General features: G+C 38.2%; 1 protein-coding gene across 4 annotated transcripts in view; it reads right to left on the bottom strand.

Moving 5' to 3' along the window:
* The window catches only part of LOC124154735 (transcription factor IIIB 50 kDa subunit-like), a 67534-nt gene that overhangs the window by 14165 nt on the left and 25656 nt on the right, over nt 1-27713 (bottom strand). For 3 of the 4 annotated variants that reach the window (XM_046528631.1, XM_046528632.1, XM_046528630.1), the window contains exon 5: nt 24765-24938. The exons of the other annotated variant lie outside the window; for it this stretch is intronic. In XM_046528631.1, the coding sequence (XP_046384587.1) occupies nt 24765-24938 (174 nt within the window). The remainder of the gene's footprint in view (nt 1-24764; nt 24939-27713) is intronic. 4 annotated transcript variants of the gene reach the window in all.

The following is a 27713-nucleotide window of genomic DNA, read 5'->3' as shown; positions in this document are numbered from 1 at the left end:
TGTAACAAAATATAAGTTATAAAAATACCCAAAAGCCATTTTATTAATCCGCACTGACGAGTGTAAATTAATGTGGAAGATGAATGCTGTAGACGTAGTAGTTTTCCTTAGGTTGAGTTGCAAAGTTCATGAAGTTGACAAAACGGCTAATTTTTCGGTGCGCGGAGTCATTTATTGCACTGGCCGTGTCTACATTTTTCAATTTTTTTGTAATAAAATAAATCAGAATTTAGGATAAAATTTCCTTTAAAATGAGGTATAGTTCATTTTTATAGCATGTAGTGAAGCCAGGATATAAATTTGCAAAGTACAGCGGCACATCATTTTGACGCCGACAGTAGAAGAAAACGCTGTCTTCTTGGCTGGCACTCAAATGCATGAGGATCAACGTTGCTCTATATTTTCATATTTCCTCCCTTGATTTTAAACATCATGGAATTTTCAATGTCCTTCCGTAACTGAAATTGAACAAGTGCCTTAATAATTTGAGTCCATCGTAACCATCGAGAAACACGTATCTCGATTTTTGTTCGGAAGTAGAGTTTTTATTCTACGGCGGCCTAATTATCAAAAAATCTCAGTTTCAAGTTATTCAGTCAATGAAATATGGAAATATTATTTATATTAAAGTTATCTTCGCTCACATAGCACATGGGTTTATCATTACGTTTATTATACTCTTATTTTTCCGTAACGCTCATCCCGACAGACGGCTTGCATCGAGGCTTTTCTTCTAATTTCCTCCGTGGGAATGCAGGCGAAAATTTTTTCTGGGGTGTTATTGCACAGAGGAACAATGCACCACTTGTAATTTTTCCTTATTTCACCCACGTTCTCCTTTAAACGCAACGTGGCTCTTCCAAACCTGCAGTTACTGGGCTTGGATCTTGGACTCGTACTGAACTATGACGTCACAGCCAAAGATTAGTGGGGGCGGTATTTTTTAGCCCGCGAAACTCGGGCGACTTTTGGGAGTCATTTTCTAGGGTATAAACTGAATTTTAAGCGGAAAAAAGTATATTGCGGTACTAAGTGTTTACTGTAGTATACAGTAGACTCTCGTTATTACGAAGTTCACGGGACCGAGAAACCGGAGGTTCGTAATAACGAAGTTCGTATGAACGTTTCTTTTAAGAATCGTCAAAAAAAACCGTATATAATAAACACGATTAAATTACGCGAAAACACACATAAATAGGAAAATACGTTTCATTTTCTCGACAGAAGAATGCGGCATGACGCAATCTGGGGTTGATATCTTCCTGAATACAGTCAGTCAGATATACGTACTAGATGCGCCCCAAGACCTTGTTCCTAAGTTGATAAACCTAAAGTCTAAGTATAAGTCTAAAGTCCGGCCGCCGAGTGTTGCCTGATGATGAGTGTGGTCTAGGTCGGGGTATGGGGCAAGGTTGCTGGGTAACAAAGGGAAACAAAGGGTTCCATGAAGAAAGAGTGGATAGGGACGACGAGCGTGAAGGACCCAGAGGAAGTATCACTTGGTTTGGTGATTCGAAGAGAGGGTTTGTTTGGGTGGATCAGGCTAATTTCAGTGCTCCTTATGCATTTCACGTTGTATAACTAGGTGAGGGTGTGTTTGGGGGACAGCGATTGGCTGTAAAACGTGCTTTCCCAAGGTTATCTACCCCTTCAATTGTGACGTCATCGGACAAATTTCGCCGGCCGGACTGTATGCAAGGAATCGAGGAGTGCGGTTACCCTGCATAATGCAACACTGCATTACACGCATGTGCTAAATCTTCAACTTTGAAAATTTTGAATGGTGCTACCTCTGAAAATTTGTAAATAGTGTGTGCGTAGGAAGATTATACGTCTAATTTACGAGCGGTTATGAGTGAGTCACCATGTCTCCACAGGAATGAAGCTTATTATATGATGTAGCGTATAAACTGAATAAAGACCCATAACTGACGCTCTTGAGCACAGTACACGAGCAGAACTTAAACGTGGCGCGATTATTAAAACTTATCATAGTGAATTTCCACCTAAATGCCGTTGCTTATGCGTTGAACTTCGTAATAAAGTTCATTTTGTAACCGCTGGGACCGGGACTGAGGTTCGTAATTTCGTAAAAACGAAAATTTCGTAATAACGTTTCTTTAACTATAGCTTGTATAGGCCTTTTCGTCGGGACCAACGATTTGCTTCGTAATAACGAGAACTTCGTAATAACGTTGTTCGTATTAACGAGAGTCTACTGTATCAGCATACTGTTTATAAAAAGTATGCAATTTCCCTATTAGATTCGCGATGTTTTTAGTTTTACGCTCAACAGCGCGGCGTCATTTCAACCGTTCCTGTATTCATTTTTGCAACTCATTGAGACGAATAAATAACCTAACTTCATATTGCTCCAGTCGGGATTTTCAAAACAAGTCAAAGGACAACTGCGTAAAATCAAGATTAGCGGCCTCTTTGGGGCTGGGGTTATGCTGCGCAAAATCGAAAAACTGCGTAAAATCAAGAAAAGATGTAAAATCGAAGTTTCACCATTGCAATGCCCTATGCTTTCCGGCCGGACTTGAGTGTTGCTGCGTAAAAACGAGACTTGATATAAAATCGAAGTTTTACTGTATTGATATCTGGACACTCCGGGGAAAATTGGCAAGCCTGACACATTTTTTCCTCTCACCCATAACAAATTTTTGAGGGGGCTGGGGCCCCCCCGGGCCCCATCGAGTCGGCACCACTGAACATTACACATGTCCATAGTGATATAATGAAAAATATTTAATAATATTTATCTGTTTTTCCACGCTTAGTCCAGGTATTCTGCATTTCCTTAGTGTGGGTTCCAGAGACTGGCAGAGATATTGAAAAATGTCTTTTGACACTCTGAAAAACATTCGAAAATGGTCTCCATTTAATTCGATCGGATTGTGGGAATCCCTTATTCGTCTCCTTTCTAGTGTCAGATGCCTCCTTCTTCTTATATACTCTGCAAACACCCTCATCATCCTTCCCCAATATACATATGTTTATTGGTGTAATTGGTCGATCCATTGCCAAATCCTTCAGATTCCGATGGCAGCCATCAACAAATGACAGTTGAGAAGCGAAGGAAATCGGGCTGGAGTTATCATAAGGACGGGTCAGAAGCCTGCGTTATTCCAGCCCCGAGATAGCTCCAGTTCGCAACTCCTATCGGAGTTATTTTGACCATTGTAATCGCAAATTGAGCTATGGCAGCCATCATAACTCTTATAGCTCCATAGCTCCGGAGTTATGACTTACATAATAAGCCCCTACAACATGCTGGCTGGCTATACATATGTAGCATCTATGCATCCAAGTTTTCAGTTTTCACATTTGTCATACTTATTGGTGAGGAGAATTAAGATTCTGATTCGAATGTTGTGGGTTTGAATACAGTCACATTACTTCAATTTGAGCACCCGTTTCTTAATGCTGGAAGTGCACACTTCCTGGGAGAATCATGAAGCGCATACTGGGGTCCAGTGGACCCCATGACAGTTATTGTTTTTTATTTCACCATTTAACCGATATTTTTTAGTATTAATAGTCAAATATCATAGCGTTAGAACCTTTGAAATCGCAATATATGAAAATGATTTTGCTTAAATATATATGTATGTATAACAATAATAAAAAATACCTTTTCGTAATGAGAATTTGGGATATAACCTGTAACGTCTGATTTTTTGAAGTTGTTATTTTGGTTGTGAAGGTTTTGTTTGGAGAGAGGGGATTGTTGAGAGAGATGTGAAAAAGGAGAGGTTTTGTGGAGTATTGTGGAGAGAATTGAAGTAAATAAAAAAGGTTATGAAAATTAATCGTCTTACGTTACTGACGTAAGTGTGAGCCCACGTTTTTCTGGCGACGAGGATGGGATGTTTGACACAGGTTTGGAAAAATTAGCCTGAGTGAAATTGAGAAGACGCAGCGGCCGGGTTGAGCATTGGAACGGTTGCTGGTTCGAGGAAGCGGACTGGAGATGGTATTTGCTTCAAGGAAGGACGCACATTGAGAAGTTGGAGCTGCAAGCAAAGACGACTTGGTGTTTTTCGGAAGAAGTGGAAGTTTAATTTGCTGGTGAGGCGTTTTTGCTTCAGGAAAGGTGAGTACCCTTTTTGCCGGATGGTGTGAGCATACTGGGTGCTGTTTCTGACTTCCTCATTTTAGTGAGTTGTTTAGGTGATAGATTTGCGGAAAAACTTAAACAATGTCGTATTTGGCTAGAGTCCCTAAAGATGTTTTGTGCAAAATCGCATATGAAGTAGGAGCTGACGTGGGGAGGGAAGCTAGAGTCGTAGAGTACAAACAAGCGATACTAAAAAGTAAAGATTATGATGAGGAATTTGTTAAAGAGATGCTGAAGTTTTTGACTGAAGAGAAAAGATTGGAACGGGAACGAGAGGCAGAAGAGAGAAGATTGGAACGAGAAGACGCTGAAAGACAGAAGTTTTCAGTTAGAAATGGAGAAACTAAAATTTTCACAAACCAATTTAAACCCCGAGTGTGATGGATTGGAGACGGAGACCGCTCAGAGGACACTGCCGAAAATAGATATAACTCGGCATATGGATAAATTTGATCCTCACGGGGAAAACATTAGTTTATATCTTGAACGTTTTGAAAGGCAGGCAGATAGGGCCGGTATTCCGGAACAGCAATTAGTATTTTACTTGACGGGATTACTATCAAACGAGATTAATGATATAATTTCTCGAGAACCTAGGGAAAAAGCTGATAGTTATAAATTTGTGAAAAATTTACTGCTTAAGAAATACAAATTGAGCTCAGAAATGTTCAGACAGTTATTTTACAAGCAGTCCAAATCAAATGGTATGGTGTGGAGTGATGTAGTATATAAAATGACTAATTATTTCCAAGGATGGATTGACGGGATGGATATAATTTCTTTTGAGGAGTTAAAAGGACTGATGGTGACTGATCAGATGAAAAGAAAAGTACCCATAGAGGTGCGAGATCTCCTGATAGACGAATGGCCAAATTTTAAGGATCCGAATGTATTGGCTGAGAAGTTGGATAGTTTTGATGCTATTAGAGAAAGCATGGGATGGAAAACCATGGATCATTACATTAAGGATCAACAAAATAAAAGGATCCAGTTTACAAAGCCGAAGACTGTTTCTGTAAATTCTGATGAAGAAAGGCGTGACTTGGCTATGGAAAAGATGCCTAAATCATCGTCTTCGGGACTTAATTTCGAAAAGAGGTTTCAACCCAAGTGCTACAGGTGTGGTTCCACTCAACATTTTCTCGCAAATTGCCCAAAGAAAAAAACGAAGGATAACGAAGAAAAAGAATTCGTTGGTTCTTTAAAAAATGAAAATAATAAAAATATGTTTGGCAAATACTTGACAGAGGGAATGGTAAATGGGTATTCAATGAAGATTTTACGAGATACAGGTGCAACAATCGATGTAGTGGCTCAGAAATATGTTGCCCCACACATGTATACAGGAGAAACTGTTTGGATACAGCAAGCTTTAGAAGTACGCGATCGTTTCCTTCCTATAGCAGAAGTAGAAGTAATTAGAGAGTTCGGTCGAGTATTTGGGAAGGCTGTGGTAGTACAGAATGATTTGGATAGCGGTGTATATATTTTGGGAAATACCACCGCAGAACTAATTGAAAAATGTCAATTAGAGCAACAAGAAAAACATTGGATAAATACGTTGCAGACTCGAGCGGCAAAGAGAAGAGGTGAATTAGAAGCGGAACGAATAAACATATGGAAGAAGGGAAAAATAAGGAATCTTCAGAGGAAATAGGCGATAGAGACTCAAATCAAGAAGGAGGATGCCGGTTTGAAGTCGGCAGAACGCCGAAAGAGGCGAATAGCGTGATCTCAATAAGACAAGATGAATTAATTGAAGCACAGAAAAATGACTCATCGCTACAGGAATGTTTTCGGGAATTAAAACCCGCAGGGGCAGAGAGCAAGAATGAAGAAGGATTTTTTCTTAGACACAAAGTGCTTGTTCTGAGAAGAAAGGATAAGTTAAACGAAATGAAGAATTTAGTTGTAATACCAACGCAGTATAGATTTCAGATTTTACAACTATGCCACGAGACAACGCTAGCCCATTTAGGTGTTACAAAATCAAAAAGTCAACTAGCGCGTTATAATAACCTTTTTTATTTACCCCACGACATAACCTTTTTTATTTACTTCGCGCGCGCGCGCGAAGTAAATAAAAAAGGTTATGAAAATTAATCGTCTTACGTTACAAACCCCGAAATTGATGTAATAGAATATTATTTGCTGATGCATTTTTAGTGAACTTACAGAAAAACACTTTTGACATATGTATTTCAATTCAAACCTATTGCCACAATTCAATAAAAATTAGTGGAAAAGTTCTAGGGCAAATGATGCATCAATGATGTTTATCAATCATGGGTTGAGGGATTCAATTTTGCTACTAAATTCATTTTCAGTAAAAGAGATTTATAGCATAATATTCCAGATAATAGTGTAACACGAACATAATTTGTGTTGAAATTTTATCGGTTCTTTAAAATGGAATACATTTTTGCAAAGGAATATTCTGTAATTATCTTTTGTTCAATGTAGCGATCTGATTTATTTAATGGCTAGCAAGCTCTTTTGCATGGTTCTGAGATTCAATTAACCTTTAAAGGACGGTGGCTTTAAATCCCAGACGTATCACTGCATTTAAATGGGCACTTAAATGGTCCTTGGTTCAAAATATGTGTAAGCAGCTCTCAAGTTAACTCTCAAGCGACGAAACTCATTATCAGCCAATTTTAAACGACGTGTGTCTCAGTGGTCCCTAAGAAAGGGAGCACAAGGCCATAAGCGAAAACATTAGGTGGTCCCTTGCGGGACTGCAAGGATGATAACGGTTAATGAAGGAAAAAAAAACTAAAAAATAAAGGGTATGGACCAAGGATGATTAGCAATCAAAAAAGGAGATCGTGCGACAATTGAAGGAAAAAAAAAACTCGTGGATGAAGATTTGAAGCAGAGGATGGTAAAATAACATGGTTTTAGAAGCACATGATTGATATACATGCATGGATTGATGGCTGGATGATGGAAGGGATAGATAACATCACAAAGGAAACAGAATCAATTAGTCAACAAGGTAGAGGACATTAATTATTGTTTCAAAGACAAAACTAATCCAATAAAACACCTGGAAAGCGATTAATGCTGGCTTCAGGGACAAAATAAACCACTAAAACAAATGCATCCATCGAAAGGTACTTACTTTTATACAAAAGCATGCATCAGCCATGCTCATTTTAAAAATATCGCAGAATGAACCCGGGAAAAGACAGCTTGGGATATTTTTGAGAGAATTTATATCTCAGCTTGTAAGTCTGTTTGTAGTTGGTTGATCATCGTCATCTTCATGCATTACGTCATCCTTGAATTTATTGTTTGAAAAGGTAACTACAGAAGTGGTGAAGAGATGACTTTAACCGGAAGAGGCCAATTTCATGTGGCAAAAAATACTTTTCCATCTATGCCAGCTATGAATGCCAATATACTGCACAGAGCGTCAGATATCCTTCAGGGACATGCAGAAGATGGTGGAAACAGTTTGAGAGGAGGGATGACATGTCAAGAGGATGGACACACATTGCAAATTTTGATGAAAAAGTTCAGTTCATTAATTTGCTTTGGGAATCTGCTTTGTGGTGTTGAAATCAACCAAAACACATCACACATCCCGCAGAGTGAGTGAGTGACTAAGGAGAGAAGATATCAGGGTACAGCAGGGAAAATAACGGGTAAATATAGGTAGTTATTGGATGGACTGAACGCCATCGTTAAAATTGATTTGTAAAATATCTGGGGAAGGAGTGAGTGGGGGGGCAAGGAAAAGTTGTGATTCAAATCAGGGATTGGTGCGGAGAATCTAATTAATACATACAGTAGACTCTCTTCAATACAAAGTTCTCGTTATCACGAAGCAAATCGTTGGTCCCGACACAAAGGCCTACCCAGTCTATAGTAAAAGAGACATTATTACAAAATTTTTGTTATAACGAACCTCAGTCCCGGTCCCAGTGGTTACAACATGAACTTTATTACGAAGTTCCGCGAAAAAGCAATGGCATTTAGGTGGATATACACTACGCTATGCTATCATCATTGATCTACGTTTAAGTTCTCTCCTTGTACTGTGCCCAAGGGTGTCAATTATGGTTCTTTCTTCAGTATGCACGCAGCGATACTTCAATATGCACGCAGCATCATATAATAAGGCTCATTCCTGTGGAATTATGGTGACCCATTCATTAATGCTCGTGAATGACAATCGCTATACCCTCTTCCTATGCACATTAGATCTACGAACTTCAGAAATACGAGCATTCAAAAAATTCATTGTGATGCAGTGTTGCATTCAATTGCAGGATAACCACTCTCCTCGATGCCTTGTATGGGTTTATCAACTTACGAGCATGGTGTCGGAATGCATCTTCTTCGGTTATCGAGGACTTGGGCATAATTTAATCACATATATTATACACTTAACTCTGAAGATTATAAGCGCGGGAGATTGAAGAGAAAAGAAATTTTGACAAAGTACACATATTTTTTTTCTTTTGATGATTCCTAAAAGAAACGTTCCTGCGAACTCCATTACTATGAATCTCCGGTTTCTCGGTCCCGTGAACTTCGTAATAACGAGAGTCTGCTGTCAAAGTATTATTTTTGCAAGTTCCTACTTCCAGTTATCATCTTTCATCTTGCCACTATTCAGCCACGGAGGGTGTCCTTCGAGAAATCATATCAGATTGTGCCATTGGCGTTCACAACAATTGGAAGTACTTGCCCTTTATGGAATTGTGTTCGTGTTTTAATGCTTCAATGAGAACATAGAACGGATGGGAGTGGTGATGGTAATGGGTCAAATTCCTTCCTGTTGATATCATGTTTTCAAAATGAGGAACTACGAAAAGCTAACCTCTCCAATTTACAACGTTTCTCTATGAATAGCAAAACAATTCCATTCACATGATCCTCCAAAAAACAAAATTTTGCCAAAACCTCTTCATAACTAAGTACATATGTATAGCTGTGGTCTTACTCCATGCATACAGCATTGAGGAAATGCTCTCTCTCATAATGAACCCCAATAGTAACGAAACTTCTAAATTATGAAGTTCACATGTGGGCCTCAATTGGGAAAAACCTCTCCATAGCAACATTTTTCACTCTTGAATTATTTTACCATGTGCTTCTAAGCATATCCTCGCTATGCTAAGAGTTTCCCCTTTGTTATGCCCTGTGGTTTTCACAATGTGATTGGGTGCAGTCGCTGACTGTACAGTTTACTCGGCTGAATTTCTTGTTGAAAATAGCTCCACAGGTACATCATTCATCATTCGACTGATATTAATTTAAAATAATTTACCTCATTATTACTTTTTGAGGGATTATTTACTACTATATGATGAATTATTTACAAAAGAATGAAATTCAATCGAAATAAATATTATTTTATCTGCAATTTAGCCCTAAAATGGAATTTTCGAAACGATGCTCTACCTAGGCAAAAATGAGTTCTGTTGTGTGGGTGGTCTATACTATAATTTTGCTGTTTATTCATAGACATTGTTTGAACCATAGATTTTGTCATATAAACTTCAAATTTCATTTTTGTAAATCATAAACATGTAACTACAGTGGAACCCCGATTTATCGTTCCCGTATTCATCGGTTTCCCGCATTGATCGTTTGAAGATCGCAGTCCCGTCGAATAATTTTCCCGCATTCATCGTTTGATAAAAATGAGACGAAGTGTTTACAACGTGTTATTTATGGCTAATAACAACAGATACATAGTTTGAATCTTCCCAAGGAGATTGAAATGCGATAGGGAGAAGCAGAGTGCCGTGGGATAGTTACATAAGCGCATTTCCCAAGATCCGGTATCCCCCTCCATTCAGCACTCGCCTCCCCCCGGTTGAAGCTTTCTTCTTCTCCGAAATAAAAAAAGGTCCCAGCTCGAGCAGAGATTGTATTACGACGACCTTAGCTTTGAAAGAAAATATCAAGTTACTCAAGAACAAAAGAAGCCTTTTTCACGCCTCCACCTTTCTCGACCGCTGACTTTTTTTTAGCTGACTCGCTTCAAAGATCCCCACCTCTGGAGGTCAACTGCTGCATGAATCACCGATTAGCCCAAAAGGTGCGTGAAAATGAATTTCGGCAATTGGTATTATACTTTTATTAGATTAGGATATTAGTGATGTGCACGTAATTCAAAAAAGTATGATACCAAACACGACATATTTCTAACGTTATTTAACCATTTTAAGCAAGTAAATAGTTGGAATAATACGATGGTGATTTCTGGCGAATATCGATATCCTCGCATCTGATAGTGAGCTTCACGGCAGTTGATGCGCATTTTTTTCGAAAACAGGGCGTCTGGTTACACTTAACAAGTTATGCTACAAGTCTCACTTGTCTGAGGTGCTAACGAAGCGATATCTTCTCAGGATATTTTGTTTCTCCCTACTAGCAATCTGAATTCATCTGCTCAGTTGCCTTCTCTATAGGATAAAAAATTTCATTGCGCAGTCATATGGTCATGCTTCACCCTCTGCAGTTAGCTCTGCCTACGCCGTACGCGATAGCATTAGTGCCGAACGTCACCTCGTACGAGTGGTTCCGTACTTTCCTGGGTGGATTGACTTAAAACTAGCGAGTGTTTTCCGTGTGGGTTCAATGGAATCCGGTTTCATTTTCATTAGTTTTATTCGTATTCGTCTTCGGACCATGGCCCTTCCGAAGACACAAGTGAGAACTTTAAAAGATGGACTGAAAATAATTGATGATGAAGAAAAGAATCCGGGCTAGAAATACGTGAATATTGCAGAACGCCTCGGTTTGTCCAGTAGCACATGATGGCAGGGGTGGGGGTAGAGCGAGATCCCTGGTGAAAACAAGAAGTGGGATGAAGCCGAGGATCAGGTGGGCGTGCCGCTGACGATTAACGCCACATTGCCTCAATCATATTAAAAATTTAATTGCAAGAAAGGAACATTTCAAATAATAAAATATTTTTGGCCTTCTTGATCCATCTCATAACCAATCACTACGATCAGTTGCTTGAGGCATAACACGCACATTTCTCTCGTAAATACGTGTACTTGAAATGGCATTTGATGGATAAGAATTTTTACATCAGACAGAAATGCATAATATAGCAGTGAAAATTCCGAGTGGAGTGCAAACATTTTTTAGCAAGGCGGCTTGTTCCTAAAGGATATTAGAAAGAGAGATAATTCGAATCAACACTATGACCTAAGTGTTTCGATAAAGTAATAATATTCCTGTAATCAGGTAAAATCTCGTTTGAATCCATTAATGAATACAGTAAAACCTCTTTACATCGTAATGGAGGGGACCAAAATTTGGGCGATTTGATGTATGGAAGTTCACTAGGAGAGGTTTTAGTGGTAGGCACCATTTTTTCATATCCTTGGGAAATGAAAGGTGTTACTGTCTTTTAAGCCATTATATTAATATATTTAATTACATAGGTATGCATAAGTGAACATATATTTACAATTTAATGGTTACACAAAGGTAAAAGTAAATTGTTCAAGAGGCCTTTTTAGAAAATAAATTAGTTAATGGGTTTGCTTAAAATTTTTTTCAAACTCTTTCGAAATAATGTTTTCAATTCCACGAGCACCTTTTTAATGCCATTTTCACTGTAAATAAATCACTGGCTGTTTTCGTTAATGCCTTTTGACCTAAGAAATAATTCCCTGGTCTAAGGGTTGTAATTTACTAATACATAGTGTTCGGAGGAAAGAACAATAGTTTTATATTTCTAAACATAATTTCTTCATCCTCGTATTTAACTGCCTGAGTTTTTTTATTTGTGCAGCCTAGCTAGTTTCTTCTGTTTTTCCTCCGTTGTTTAACCCTCATATGGATTTACAAAATTAGTTACGTCGTTGGATTTTCGGCGCCGCTGCGGCGCCGCGTCATTTTTTGCTATTATCTTTCAAAGTTAGAGTGAATTTACAAGTTTTCTTATTTATAATGGTAAATACATCTATTATCTATATTTCTTACCATGTTTTGCTGGATTTAAACCCTTATTGTTGAAGTTATAATAAAAAATCTTGAACGCTGCATTCTTTTCCATTTCTTGCCGTAATGCTCTACATTTCAGTTCCCTTTGTTTGTTATTTTTGAGTTAAAGTTTTAATTTCTTGTGTAATTGTTGTTTAAAATATTTTTCTGATATGCAGAACTCGACAAACTTCGCTTTTTAATGTTTATATTGTTTATAATTTTATGTATCTATATACTAAAAATGATGACCGAATAAAATTCGTTTATGCCCATATGACATAATTTTGCTTCGCTGCGTCCAACCATATGTTATATCTTTGCAGTGTATATAGAAGGATAAGTTATTAAACGTTAATAATGGAATAGTTGTAGGTTAAGTGAGAAGAGACGAGTCTTACTTTCGTGATTTTTACAAGATTCTGGCGATCAAGACAAATCTTACGAATATTCTGGGAGCTTATGTCCTGCAATTAAAAAAAATCAAGTCTTATGGGTTTTGAAATATAAATAGTATGGTATGATAAGCGACGTGTCAAAGAACCTAACGCTTCTTTGGAGTTGGAGGTAGAAGAGTCGGTACTCTTTTCCTACCACGGAGCCCTATTCCCCCGCTGGGGACGTGTAGCCCAAGGGAAAGGTTTCCTTCGATATGGCCGGGTAAATGTTTTGCGTGGGAGTGCATCAGATTAGGTTTTACTCCTGGATTGGTGGGAAATCCAAGAAAAAAAATTCTTAGAAGTATGTGCTATTGGTGGTAGGGGAGAAGGAGCAGCTGCCTTTTTTCTTTCGTCCAGCTCTGCGTGAGAAACTGATGAAAGAATGCTATGGGTGACAAAAATACCCTCACTTTGGAAGGACTTCCCTTACATTTTCTTTCCGTTTTCTTTCTTAGCGTTTCACTGACCCAAACATTGAGACTGTCCATACCTTCCCACTAAGCTCCCTTATTCGTCATTCACCACCTTCTCGCCCCCTCCCACAAAACTTGATTGAACTTCTCTCCACCCTAATGACCCACCCGAGCTGGACCTTCTTGGAATGAAGGGAGGGCCACCGCGGGGCGTTTTGACAAGGCTTTTGTTCCCTGTCCCTCATGCAGCGTTGGAAGGATGAAGAAAAAGCATGCTTTTGTATCTACTTGCCTCGTTGCACTTCCAACCTTTTTCGCGATAAGGATTTTCTACTCCTACCGGTCCTAACGATCTGGGTATTCCCCGATACTTGGCAGTCAACACACTACCACCCCTTCACCTTAAAACAACCTCCTGGCATTCCTTCTCCTTTCTCCTCCTCACTCACACCTTTACGTTAGTAAAAACCCCAATGCATAAAACATCTGTGCATTTCAGTACACAAAGAAACGAGAAATATGTTCACAAATGTTCACCTCATGATAAATTGTCTTTTCACCAATTTATAATGAAACGATTTTTACCTTGTAAAGTCTAAACTTATCGTCAGGAAAGAGAAATTATTTTCTATCACACAATTAGTTGGGTAATTATCTTCATTTCACTCCAATGGTAAACTGTCACATCATCAGTAACTATATAAACGCCTGCAATTTTGTATAGACTATCTTAGCCACAAAGGGATTTTTTTCGAATGAAAGGTTCAAGACATATAACAATAACTGTGCGATGTGTTCTTCACGGTAGTCGGTGAAAATTCTGAATCTCCTGGCAAGTAACAGTTACTCATTCAGCGAGAAATATTCACACAACGGTGAGGAAGCATTATTCTACGAATTCGGATAATGCATTGTGTTAACTTTTTCTGAGAATTGCTGCTTGGAGTAATTCTAAACAGAGTCACCCTAGGATTTACCCAAAGGTGACTATCACCACGGCAGGTACATGGACGCGGTGCGGAGGTGCCCAAGCAAAACTAAGTCGGAAGCCACGGAAAAAAAACAAGGAAAACTTGGCTAGCCATGAGTTTCTATGAATAATTCTTGCGAAAAGCTGAAGTTTTGTCAATTAACACTATATCGAAGTAAACATAATGATTTTTAGCTAAAAGAGGAAACACATTTGGTATTGTAATATTTTCCTTTTGTAAAAAATTTCACTTGATTTATAAGTTTAAAAAAATTAAATACTAGGATTATAAATAGATTATAGCATTTCATATGAAACATTGCTTTGACATTAGCGTTGAGAGTGCAGACCCTGACGTAGCGACGAGGAAATTCTCGGCCCAAGCAAAACTAAGTCAGAGGCCCATGAAAAAACAACTTTGACTAGCCATGAGTTTCTATGAATAATTCTCGTAAAAAGATGAAGTTTTGTCAATGGACATGATAACGACGCAAATAATTTTATCTTAGCTAAGAAAGAAAGTAAGATTGATATGGTAATATTTACCTTTTGTTTAACAATTTCTTTTTGTTTATAATGTTTAGAAATATAAATAATATGATTATAAATATATTACAGCATTTCATACGAAACATAAATGCTTTGACATTAACATTGAGAGTGCTGTCCCCGACGTAGCGACGAGGAAATACTGAGCGCCGCAGCGGCGCCGAAAATCCAACGACGTAACTTTTTCCATTAGAGGCCAATAAAATGTAACCTATCAACACTATGCTAACAAAATTTTATACGCAGACGAAGAAAGCAGAAAAAATAGACTACTGAAAATTTCAAAATGATTCATTGGAATGGAAAATTTTTACACCATTTTTAAAACCACGAGCGCCGCTAAGGCGCAGCAAATCCATATGAGGATTAAAATAGATGTGAGGGTGAATGATGGTATTCCAAAGGTCACTGCCTTCTGCCTGTCCTCGTTGATGGCTAGGAAAATTGCTAATTATGTGGTAATGTCAAGTAGTCGCCTTCTTTTATTTCTCAAAACCTTCATCAGCCTATGATTAATTAAGTAATTTTCATATTTTTTCATATTTATGGCAAATAATTGAAAATACTCCTTATTATATCTTTCAGAATTGATTTATCATTCTTATAACATGTGACTTGTTAAAGATTATTAAAAAATAATAAACACGTGACTACCGCAAAAAAATAGACAAAAAATTGAGCGTAAATTTGAAAATTTTGTTGAATTCCCTCTCTCCAAAATACAATGCACGTAGCGTTCCGAAGAAAAACTCTGTCGAGGGCACACAGAAACGCTAGGTCTGCGAAAGGACGTGATTTCCCGGTGAGAATGCTGGGCGAACTACTTCAGAATGCGGCGGCGACGGTAAAACATTTCATTGCCCTACCGCGTATCAGCTAATTAGCTGCCTCCTTCACCTAAAACTGCCGCACATGGATTGATGTTCGTTCAGTATTGCTAGAAATTGACTTCCCGGACTCCCGATGGAATAGTCAGATTTCGCTGCATAAATAAGCAGGCAAGACATATGACTGTCGCAAAGCGCAATAAATTTTAAACTACGATCGTTCACGAAAGCATCGAAAAAATTACCAAGGCGGTAGTAAGAAAGTGCTACACCAGGAAATATGGGAATAAAATAATTGCGAAACTGTATTTGATTTATTTCAAGTCGCGGAAAATTCTCGAAATATTTTAATTTTAGAAGCGGAAGTAGCAATGCGGTCGAGCAATCAGTCTCCATGGATGGGAGTGAAGTTAGTTGAAATATTTCCGTCAGCTAGTGATTATAGGCTGCGCTGGTCGCCTCTTTTATTAACTGAACATAGTATGTAGGCACTTACAAGAAAATAAAGCCATCAGTAAAAGAAAGCGAGTGTTATTGCGCGATTTTGACCGTGATTCGAGAGAAAACGATGTGTTCTGTCTTCATTTACTGTCACTTAATATTATTAGGATAGTTGGATGCTCTAACTAATGGTTAACGTGAAAATTATTTAAGGTGTATGAGAAAAAAATAAGCGTGAAACATTTATCGCTGAAAATGTCATTCCATGTAGGTAATCGCGGCTGCATTAATGGTCTCTAGTTGTCTCGGTACGATTTGCGGAGGTAGTTAGGCCGCCTCGGGGCTGTCTTGTTGGTACGATGTATGGAGTTTTTACGAGATAAAGAGGTTCACTATATAGAGGTTTTCCTATAAATTTACATGTAAATCTGACGGGACCAGAGGGTTAGTACGAAGTATGGAGGTTTACGATGTAAAGAGGTTCACTACATAGAGGTTTTACTGTATCATACCGTATATCTCCGAATATAGTCCCCCCCCCAATTTTGAGACCTCAGTTTTGGGAAAAATTTTAAAATGTAAAGGAAGGCAATTTTTCTGTGGTTAGCAAGTTAAGATTCTAGATTCGATAAAAACTATTATTTTCTGTGAAGATTAAGAACAAATCTGTTCACATATTTTCCATCACAACAAAATAACTATACCTAAAACATGTTGTGATCCATTGCATGTATCAGTAATTTATAGTTCCTTAACCAGATGTAATGAAGAAATGAGAAATTTTTTTAAGTATCCAAGGCTAGTGTATTTTTTAAACCTTCACAAATTATTAATATTTTTGATTTCCAAATGACTACAGACAATGTCAATATATAAGCTTTAACTTAAAGCCCATAAACAGTATTGCATTTGACCCTGAAACTTCCTTAGATCCAGTGTAACACACCCATCAAGTCATCACAAATCCAAGTGACCTGAAGAATTTAGGAAATCTAAATAAAATTGTGTTAAATAAATTATAAATATTATAAAAATATTGCTATCAAATGCCTGCTAAGCAAAACAATTAAACTACAGGACTTACAAATATCAAAGTAATAAAATTAAGAAATAAACTTTTTCCAACAAACATTAAAACTGAAAAAAAAATTATATCAATTTTCAATGCCTCGTCGCGAATCATTGCATAAGTTACACAAAGAGCTTCTGCTCTGCATTTGCGCGCAAATTCGACGATATTTTCCTCTAATTCTTTGAATCTGCCGCATCGAGACCCCCGAAATGACTTCCGCGATGTATTAGCGCTTTGCAAGCGCTGTAAATAATATGATTTACGGCGTATTCTGCAACGGCTATTTTTAAATTGGCATCGAAACTCCGTCTTTGAAGGCCTCTAATCTGCGGCAGGATTGATCCTCATCTTTCTACTTGATCCATCACCTCACTGTTGAACGTAAAATTATTTTTAATAAAGAATATATCGCGGAAATAATTGCGAAACGTTATGCGACGTAATTTATCGATCCTATTAACCCTGACGAATTGAAGATATTCCTCAATAAACTGATTACACTTTCGATGCTGAGTCGCTGTATTTCGATCAAATGCAGTAATGCCGGCGCTTCTGGTTTAAAGTCGTCGATTATTGCGCCTTTTCAGAAACAAATGCATCACCTATTGCGCGTTTTTGTCCTGCGAATGCGGTAAAGGCAGTGGTTGTAAACACGAACCGCACGGGCACATGGACGTATAGTAGCTACGGACGCAATGAAATGCTAAATCGTCACGAAAGGTTCACTTTATCTGTTTATTTTTCGCAATTATTTAAATCGTGTAGTTATTAAATGAGCGGCGGGTACATATACTATTGATTCAATTCTAGTGTTCGATTAATTAGTGTGTGTTTAGTTTTCATTTTAATTATTTACTGTTTTGCATCATTAAGTGATCAGTGTCGATTGAATTATTCTAACAATACTTTTCCAAGAAAAATTAGCGGCTACCCGATGGATTCCGTGAAAACGCATATTCGATATGCTATTTGAATCGGAATAATCGTATCTGTACAACATTTGTGGTAAAAATTGTCTTAATTTCCGGTAAAACGTGGCAGTATTTACTAATATCTCCGATTATAATCCTCATAAATATACTCAAATAGAAAGACTACGAGAACATTAGCCATTATGCCGTTATTTATTACTTTATGGTCACCTTTAGTATGCTAAACTGGATTACACTCGATTATAGTCCCCCCCCTTACTTTTCCGCGGCCATTTTTGGAAAAAAAGGGGGGACTATATTCGGAGATATACGGTAATTCGCAAAAATCCAGCGGATCCTAGGACATAGGCAACCCGGACAAACTATCCCGCATCGATCGTTTTCCCGCATTCATCGTTTTTTTCATCCATCCCCCTGAAAAACGACAGATCGAGGTTCCACTGTACTCTTTAATATTATCCATTATCCCATATTTGCATAAAATTAGTCTTCATAACCATTTGATTCTGAAATCAGCCTGATTTTTTGCAAAATTTTCAACTTCAGAGCTCGGGCAGCAGTGGTTAATATTATCCGATTTGAAAAAAATATTGCATGCAAAATCGTTATATCATTTCGCCACTTTCCCGAATTTGATCAAGAAAACACTTTTTCTTCGGCCCACCCTAATATATATCCTAGGATATATGCAGAGCAAAGCGCGTCCTAAAGCAAGAATTACCAGATGAAAATATTTAACTATTTCACCACATTTTAGCCTTATTTTTCATACAGGAATTATCAAAATTGCCCATATGCCAGATTAATTGAAAACCCATCCTTTATAACACTTGCATTGCTTCGGGAGACAGAAGTCGCATGATAGATTCATATCTATTCTCCAAGTCATTTATTTCAGGTTGGAGGTTGAATACAACCATTACATGAGTGGCATCAATCATTGGGATCAAATGATGCCTTACTTTCCCATTGAAAGGAAATCCATCAAAAGGTACAACAAATGTAGAATTCACCAACTGAACTTCGATTGTGTCCTTGGTGTTTCCAGAGGTAACGTAAGAATTTGTTATGCTGAAAATTATTTACATAGCTGGACAAAATTGTTTTTTTAATGCATATCTTTTATATTTTCTAAGTAAATCTGTTTAATTAACACGTTGCGTACAGATGGCGAGAATTCTCGTCATTTTTTTCCCGAACGTTCCGGACGGATGACGAAGATTCTCGTCATTTAGGCGCGTCAACCTAAACAATTTTAAAGCGTACAACACGTATTCGTTAGTACGTTTTCAGTAGCTGTTCATTATTCATAATGAATTTATGCATCATAACGTTTGATTGGGTAAAGTTATATTCTTAACATTAGCTTTTTAACCATGTTTAAACCAAAGTCATAACGCCCTAATAGACACATATTTCCATTCTCATCACCTCCATACAGAATCTGCATTCCTCTTCTTACCAGCGTTGGCATCTTATTTATCTTTTTCCTTGATTTACTCCACACACTTGGCTCATTATTTCCGAAGAGTTTATCCACATGGCCCTGTTTCATCTGGCGAGTTTGACCATTATCTGCATCGCTGCTTCTTCGAGATGCACTCTCAGCAAGTGGACTGCTCTGCTCCGTCAACATAAACATTCTCGACAAAAGGAACTGGGGAACTCACAATGAGGCCCCCAGTTCTTTACGTCCATGCCATGGAGGAAGTTGATGCTCTCTAACTTTTTTCTTGCCTCTGGGTTAGTTTCCTCTCCCAATGTGTCTAGAGCAGTTGGTGTTTCCCCGAGTCCCAGTGAATAGTGCATTTGGTGTCAAGTTTTTCTCGCTCGAAGGTTTGCTCGCATTTGTGCTCTAAAAACCACTCATAAGATTATTCCATATTATGGCATCACATCGGAAGGACAAGACTTTGGATGAAGAAGGAATTTTGTTAGAATTATGTGCTGATGATTTGTCAGATGTACCATTAGGTTATGACGAAGAGAGCGACGAAAGTGAAAGCGATTCTGATGTTGTGGTGAATATGAATACTATAAAATCTATTCTTCTAGTTATCAGTGAAAGTGACTCCGATGCGAGTGAAATGAAGACAATACTTTGGCAGGAAGTTCTACTTCATGGGAAAAAATAATTTTGATAGACATCTAGAGCAATTTTTCAGCCAACCTGGAGTGAAGCGATTTCCAGAAAATTCCACTAATATCCTTGATGCAGTCTCACTATTTCTTGGTAATGATTTTTTTAAAATGATGTGCAATCAATCGAATTTATATTACCGTCAAAATGAGCATAAATACAAAGAATGCCAAAAACAGGGAAGTGGTCAAGTGGTTCTGATGGGTCAAGTGAGGAAAGATACACTGAAGGAGTATTGGAGTACAGATCCTTTCATCGAAACAAAAATATTTAGAGAGCTACTGACGCGAAACAGATTTGAGCAGATATGGAAAGTGTGGCATTTTAGTGATAACGAAGCATTCTTAGATGCTTCGGATAGACTATATAAAATAAGACCCACCGTGGAATACTTAGTTGAAAAATTTCAAAATGTGTATAAACCAAAGCAGGAATTGTCACTTGATGAAGCCATGATTCCATGGAGAGGAAGATTGAAAATCAAGACCTATAATCCAGCAAAAATTGTAAAATATGGGTTACTAGTTCGAATGGTTTGTGAATGTGATTCTGGCTACATTGGTAATTTAGAAATTTATTCAGCCGAGGGGAAAAAATTAGAACAAACCATCTTGTCTCTTTTGAAGCCACATCTCAATCTTTGGCATCATGTCTATCAAGACAACTATTATAATAGTGTGAAAATTGCAGAACTGCTCTTAGATAACAAAGTAAGAGTGTGTGGAACCATAAGACCAAATCGGGGACTCCCTCCCACATTGAAGAGCGAGGCAAAAACTTTGAAAAAGGGACAGAGCATGCTCTCTTGAAAAGGTGAGGTGTTACTAGTGGTTTGGAAAGACAAGAGGGAAGTAAGAATGATTAGCACTGTTCATAACGCCAGCATGGGTGACTCAAAGGTAAAAGATTGGGTTACAGGACAGGCAATCAAAAAACCCACTTGTATTCTAAAATGCAATGCGTGCATGAAAGGTGTTGACAGGGCGGATATGTACTTATCCCATTACTCCATCATGAGAAAAACAATGAAATGGTTGAAGAAAGTCGTGCTGTGGCTAATAAATTGTGCTATTTTCAATGCTTTCAGAGTTTATAAAACTCTAAACAAAAATAATGGCATTCGATTCAAAGGCTTTTTGCTCCAGACCGCCAAAGAGAGAGCAGCGAGTAGGCAGGAGTCGAGTGAATCAGCCTCGGACGATGACTGCGATGATAAGCCAACAGGACGGGCCCCTTCAAGAGATCACCCACAGTGCTTATCGAGAGACCTTAGCAAACACCATCTCGTTCCTATTGTGGGGAAGGGGACGAAAAAATATCACACTAGAAGATGCAAAATGTGCACTACGAGAAAAATTAGAAAAGAAACAAGGTATGTGTGCTCAACTTGCGGCATTCCACTCCACAAGGGAAAATGTTTCATAAAGTATCACACCAGAAAGGGATTCTGAAATTATTTGAGAGTATTAAATTCAAAATTGCACGAAAAAATTTTAATTTTTAAATAAGTTATGGCATTTTTTCGGATGGAAGATTGGCTCAGTGAGTGATGTTTAAAAAACTACCGGAACAGAGGGTTAAAAGGAATTTAATACCCCAGTACGCAACGTGTTAAAAAATGATATTATTTGATGTATAGTAATTAGTAAATGAAAAATTCTTCTTCACATGCTAGTCAATTTCTGATTTGTGAAACAGTATGTTTCATAACAATAATTCTTTGTTGATACAAATTTTCATTTTTATTTATAAACCTATGAATGTCATATTGTCAAAATCTTTTCCAGAGGATACAATATCGTTCATTCTCAATTTACATCATGGGGAACAACAATTTTGCAGGAAATATTGATAATACTTGCTATATTTACTTTAGTGCAATAAAACATTTAAAATCGTATTTAAATGAATAATTTCCAGATTAAAATAGGTGAAATTAGCTGCATTACTATTTTCATTAGTTTTTTCCAGAAAGTGATTACGTCTGAATGGGTTTACGCTGCAGTACTGTCAAAGAGCAAAGAAATATCGTAAGCATATGGGTGTGTTGCGGGAAGGTATTACAAGTTTGGTAGGATGCTTAGAAAATTTTAATTTAAAATTTTTAACAAATGAAAGATTACTTCTGGTAAAAAAGAGAGAAAACATGTACCCAGCATCATAACTCATAAGATCACTCCGTTAAAATAATAATAAAAAAATACAAATTTTTGCCAAAATGTCAGCCAAAAAGCATTTTCTCTAAAAATCGGTCAGCATGGGATATGTTAACAGTTGAAAACTGGACAAAACTGATATTATCGTCTCAACACATTCCCAAAATTATCCAAAAACTTCCACTGCATACCAAATATATTGATTCCGACTAGTAGATTTATTCGGCGATCCAAAAATATAAGAATGGGAATAAAATCTCAGAAACTGGAGGAATTAATATTTTATGTGATTGAAAATCCCCTGTTTCTTCCTTTATATATGTTGATACTCAACCAGAATGTGCTTGATAATGACTCTTTACTTTGTTAAATACCACGAAAACAAAAGAAAAACTGTTAATATGAACAATTATGGGACTTAGGTGGGTTAATTCAACACCTTTGGATGCAACGAGCCCTTGTTTTTACGAGTGATTTCCGAGGGATTATGAGCACTCGTAAAAATGGGCTTCCTCTGTACTTAAGAATAGGCTAATTAGCCTCAAAGACACTAATCATAAGCGTAAGAGGTCACCGACCTGAGGCACACATGGAAAACCAAAATTGGCACCATTTTGAAGAATCAAGGGAGAAAGAAAGGTGCACAAGGTCACGGTTTTTTGGAATTTTCCTCCAAATTGCTTTCAGTCACCCACCTCCATGCCATATGTATGCACCTATTACAGCCCTTCTGGAAGTGGTCGTGAATTGGTCTACAACGGTGAGTGAACCAGTCAGGCATGCGAGGGGTTCACTGTTTATCATGGACACACATACATATTCACTTGAGCCTGCAGTCACATAATCTCACCCCTTCAAAGATAATGTTCCTATAGGAGTCATGGCTTTTGGGCGATCCTTCGCATTGTATTGTCCATAGGTGACGACAGTTTATTCAGCCATCCTGCTGGCGTTTTCATGTCAAAAGTGGCGACGTATGAATTTGGACATCTTATATAGGTACTTGGGGGACTGGAGGTCAGTTCTGATTGGTTGGTTCTCAGGCGGACTCTGATTGGTCATTGATTTTGAAGACCCTTTTCCATGTGTTGGCTAATGTGTAGCCATCATCTCTGTTGCAGTTCTCAGAATGCTTAGTTATCTCTATAGCTTTTCAGATTAGCCTAGGATAGTACCAGCTTTCATTACAGGAGACTTTAGGCTTATCGAAGTCCACAGTGTGGCCAAGTTCCAACAACACATGCTCCGAGACGGCAGAAAGGCAAAACTACTTCTTCTCCACGGCACATTCATGTTCCCTTATCCTGGTTTTGATAGACCATTCGGTCTCTCCTATGTAACATTTACCATAGGAGCATTGCAGTTGATACGCTCCCTCATATGGTAAGCACAAGATCTTGTCCTACTGCTTAGGCAGTGAACCTCTTTATGTTTGGCCAGAGTTCTGGCGATTCTCTCCGTGGTTCCTGCCACACAGGGAAAGGCAGCATAAGCTGCGGGTTTCTCTCGTGACGAATCTTCTGTAGATTTATTTCCTTTGTTGTCACTCCATAAGGTTCTTTATAGGACTGTCTTTTTCTTGTAGCCATTTCTATAATGCGCCTTGGCGAGAAGTTCTATTTTTTTCCGAATGGAGTCTTAGTCCGAAATAGTCTTAGCACGGTGAATCAGGGTTTTAAACAGACCGGATGGTGGTGAGAAGTAGAAAGTAGATTTCTGTCTGTGTGGGTTTTCTTCCTGTAGACAGAGTGCCCAAAGCTTCCGTCTTTCTTCTTTTCCACCATGACGCCCAGGAAGGGGATCCGACCACACTTTTCTGTCTCCATGGTGAAATGGATGCCGGGATGTTGCCCATTCAGGTGTTAACCCTTTCAGCTGAAATAAGCTGCTGAGGGTTCCTGGCCATTACTGATGGGCAATAAAAATAAAAAGAGGAGTAAAAGATGTCCCCATGGCATCTACTTGTCAAAGGAAGAACTTCTAAGCACCTATGGAATCGGAGAGTAGAAGCATAATTCAAATCATCAATAGACAATGGGAGCAGTCTGCAAAGGTCATAGAAGATGGTAGCAGGTTAAGGGCCAAAGGAGGAAATTGTCTAGATCTTGTGGGGCCAAATGGCAAATGTGTCATTAATGTACCTCAGCCAAAGGGAGGGCTTCTCCATGGCACTGCTGAGGGCTTTTTGTTCAAACTCCTCCATGAACATCTTCATGACATATCCATCACTTGGCCCCATAGCTGACAAGATCTAGACAAGTTCCTTGATCTCCCAAGTGCCTACATAAGACATTCAAATTTATGCATCGCCACTTCTGACCTGAAAATGCCAGCAGGATGGCTGGAGAAACTGTCGTCACGTATGGACAACACAATGCGGAGGATCGCCCGAAAGCTAAGACTCACATGGAGAAACCCTGCGGAAACCTTAGATCCAACCTGTTCCTACAGGAGCCGACTGCAACTGCTATATTTTTGACAAGTCTTCATGAGCGATTTGAGCACACAGCACTCACGTCCACCAAACCCCCTCACAACCAAGTTGCCACTCTCCTGGTCCTGCTGTATTCACAAATGAATGTCTACTGTCCCTTTCCCTTCTTCTCCATACATTTCCCACATTGACATTTGTCATCTGCCACTTTGACACTGATTAGTTGTTGTCTATCTTCAAAATCTAATAAAAACAGAATACTAGGAAAATGAAAGCACGGGACTGATCCAATACACCCCACTTACTGTTTTGTTGAGGAACATTTCTAATCTTCTCTTGCCTCCATCACAGCCTCCAAATTTTGCTTGGCTGAAAATGAGGAATGAAAGGCGGTTGACATGGAATGCATGGCTTTGAGACGAAGCCCCAATCCTCTTCTCCAGGCCCTTCATCACTCGACCAACAGAGAAATGTGACACCTACAAAAGAAACAGGCCATTTATAGCTCTCATCACCATACCTTTCAAAGCTCTGCCCTATAATGGCTTACAACATACCCATCACTTGACAGCCTTTCAACCAGATGGCTGGTCAGTTCATTTCCCTCATCACAACCTCACACTCTGAGTGTTGTTTTGTTGGGTGTGTGCAAATGATTGAGAGCTCCACCTTTATATGTATTCAGGTTGAAGATGGAAAGATCTTGGAACACAATAAGCCACACTCATGATTCAAACAGATTCACTCAGTCATGATCTGGTCAAAACTTTATGTTTAGTGGCTAGTCCCAGAGGGAAAATATTGCCCAGATTTAATTTATGAATGCACAGAACTTTTCACTTCCTAAGTTATGGAGCAGCACACATCTATTGGGATGCATCAAAGGAAGGAGTCTAGCCGAAAGTGAGAGAAGAAGGAGCGCGCACGGCTGGCCAGGAGGGAAAGAGGTTGCACCGTGCGCTGATGCCACCGTTCAAAACAGTTTGGAGAGCAGGCCTCTCGCAAGGGGAGAATAATCAAAACGTGGAAAGCAAAGGCTGATGTGAAGGGGCCCATGCCAACAGCTCAAGGAATACACAGAGGTAAAAGTGTTACACATGCAGCTAGTAATTTGTGATGCCTACACTATTAAGTAGAGTGCAACACCATAGCTACCCTAATATACAGCCACTGTTCAGATAAGCACTTCCTCAAAATGCTGCACCCACATCTTTTGAGGTTTGAAACTAGCATTAAGAATGAGAGGAAAGGACTTTGTAATTCCACATAATTTATTCAAGTGATCAAGTTTTCAAGCCATGTTTATGCATTCTGAAAGCTCCATCTCCAAGTAAAACAAGGACACTACCAGCAAGAGAACCAGCAAGTCACTCTCCAGGAGGAAATTCATTTCTAGAAAGCACTTGCTTCTTACCTCGTAATGTAGATGAGTTTTGATCTGAAGTTCTTATGGAGTATTTTAAAAATGACATATTTAAATTTTTACTTCGATTTTTCTGTTGGTCAATCATTTTCCTGTAGTGTTGTAAATGTTTCAGTTAAATTTTAAAACGGTGGCATCGCTGTGTTTCAATTTCTTCTATGATTGTGGTAAATTTCTTTTTTTTTACAAAAATAAAAGAATTTAAAATATTTTTCCTTTTTCAGATTCTGAGCATGTGTCGCAGGCTGTGGGTGGGGCCATCCCAGGACTAGATTTCAAAGGGGAGAAGTAAATAGATGATGGTTTTTCATTTTCATCCCTTGGTTGAACATGTTTTTTCCCTGATTAATGTGTTATCATAGCTTTAGGCCAGGAGCAGTCGTCGCAAAAATCTTTTCCCATTCATATCACTTCCCTTCCATGCGGGAGATTTGGGTTGGGGGACCTAGTATTTGTCGACTCATGGTTGTATCTCTATGTAATGTAAATCGGTATGGGCTATGAGTGTTACGCAATCTTTGATGCCTCACCTCGTAATGTAGATGAGTTTCCATCTGAAGTTCTCATGGAGTATTTAAAAAATTACAAATTTAATTTTTTACTTCGATGTTTTTGTTGGTTGGTTTATGTGACTATATTTTACTTTCACCTTGTGGTGTAACATGTAATTTCTGTGATCCATATGTTATCATAACTCTAGGCCAGGCACAGTCGTCGGGAAATAATTTTTCCCAATTCATGTCATTTCACTTCCATACGGATGATTAGGTGTAGGTTCCCTATTATTTTTTGACTCGTGGTTACTCTATTTATTGTAAAACGATTTGGGCTATGGGAGTTCCGTAATCTTAGATCTCTTAACTCGTAATATTTATGACTTTCGATCTGAAATTCGCTTTCAAGTTTTTTAAGAGGAAGGAATTTAAACCCTTTTCACGAATATTTTTCTGGTAAATTATTTTCTTTCACCGTCTTTAATGCAGGAAAATTATTTTCAAACACTCATGTTCTTATGTCTTGATTTTACTGAAGTGTGTAACGGTTTTCCTTTCATTTCAGCACAAAATTAAAAACTAATAAAATTTTTACTGTTCCTGGATTCGATTTGGTTGAAGAGACTGTGGGTTGGGCCAGCCCAAGCTTAGTTTTTAAAGAGGATTAAGTTTATTGCATGATTGCTTTTCATTTTTGCCGTGTGGTTTCATGTTTTTTTTTCTGTGATCTATGCTTTATCACAGCTCTAGGCATGTCACAGTCGTAAGAAAAAAATGACTTCCAAGTGTGTTCAATTTTCTTTCATTTGCATGATTTCAGGTGGGCGCCGTAGTATTTGTTGACTCCATGTTACTGTAAATATTGTTAAACGGTTTGAGCTATGGACGCTGCGTAATCTTCGATTTCTTTCTCGTAATTTAGAGGAGTTACGATAGAAAATTCCCTTCAGTTTTTAAATAATGACTAGGGACATGCAAAAGGTGGGGTTATTTTATAGCCAAAAGTGGTGTTATTTTTCTACAAAAGCGATGTTATTTTGCCCTGAAATCGGTGTTATTTTAACGGCAAAATAATTTATGTTGATTGAGAGCCATCCTTCCAGTGGCCCACCCATTGCCCAAAATTTAGGATATTATTGATCGGGAATAATTAAAGCAATAATATACATGGAGTATTGACTGAATTAACCTATTTTACATATTTTATCCTTCGCGTAACCATATCTCTAGCTTACATAGAGAGAAATTACTTTTAAATGTCTGTAATTTCAAATGAAATATTGCTATTGTGATCAAGTTGTCATCTTTTACTTTTGTTCTCATATCTGTTAATACAG

This window comes from Ischnura elegans, chromosome 2, assembly GCF_921293095.1.
Source record: "Ischnura elegans chromosome 2, ioIscEleg1.1, whole genome shotgun sequence".
Taxonomy (NCBI): Eukaryota; Metazoa; Arthropoda; class Insecta; order Odonata; family Coenagrionidae; genus Ischnura; species Ischnura elegans.
Note: the sequence above shows the minus strand (reverse complement) of the source record. Positions and strands in the feature narration are given on the sequence as shown.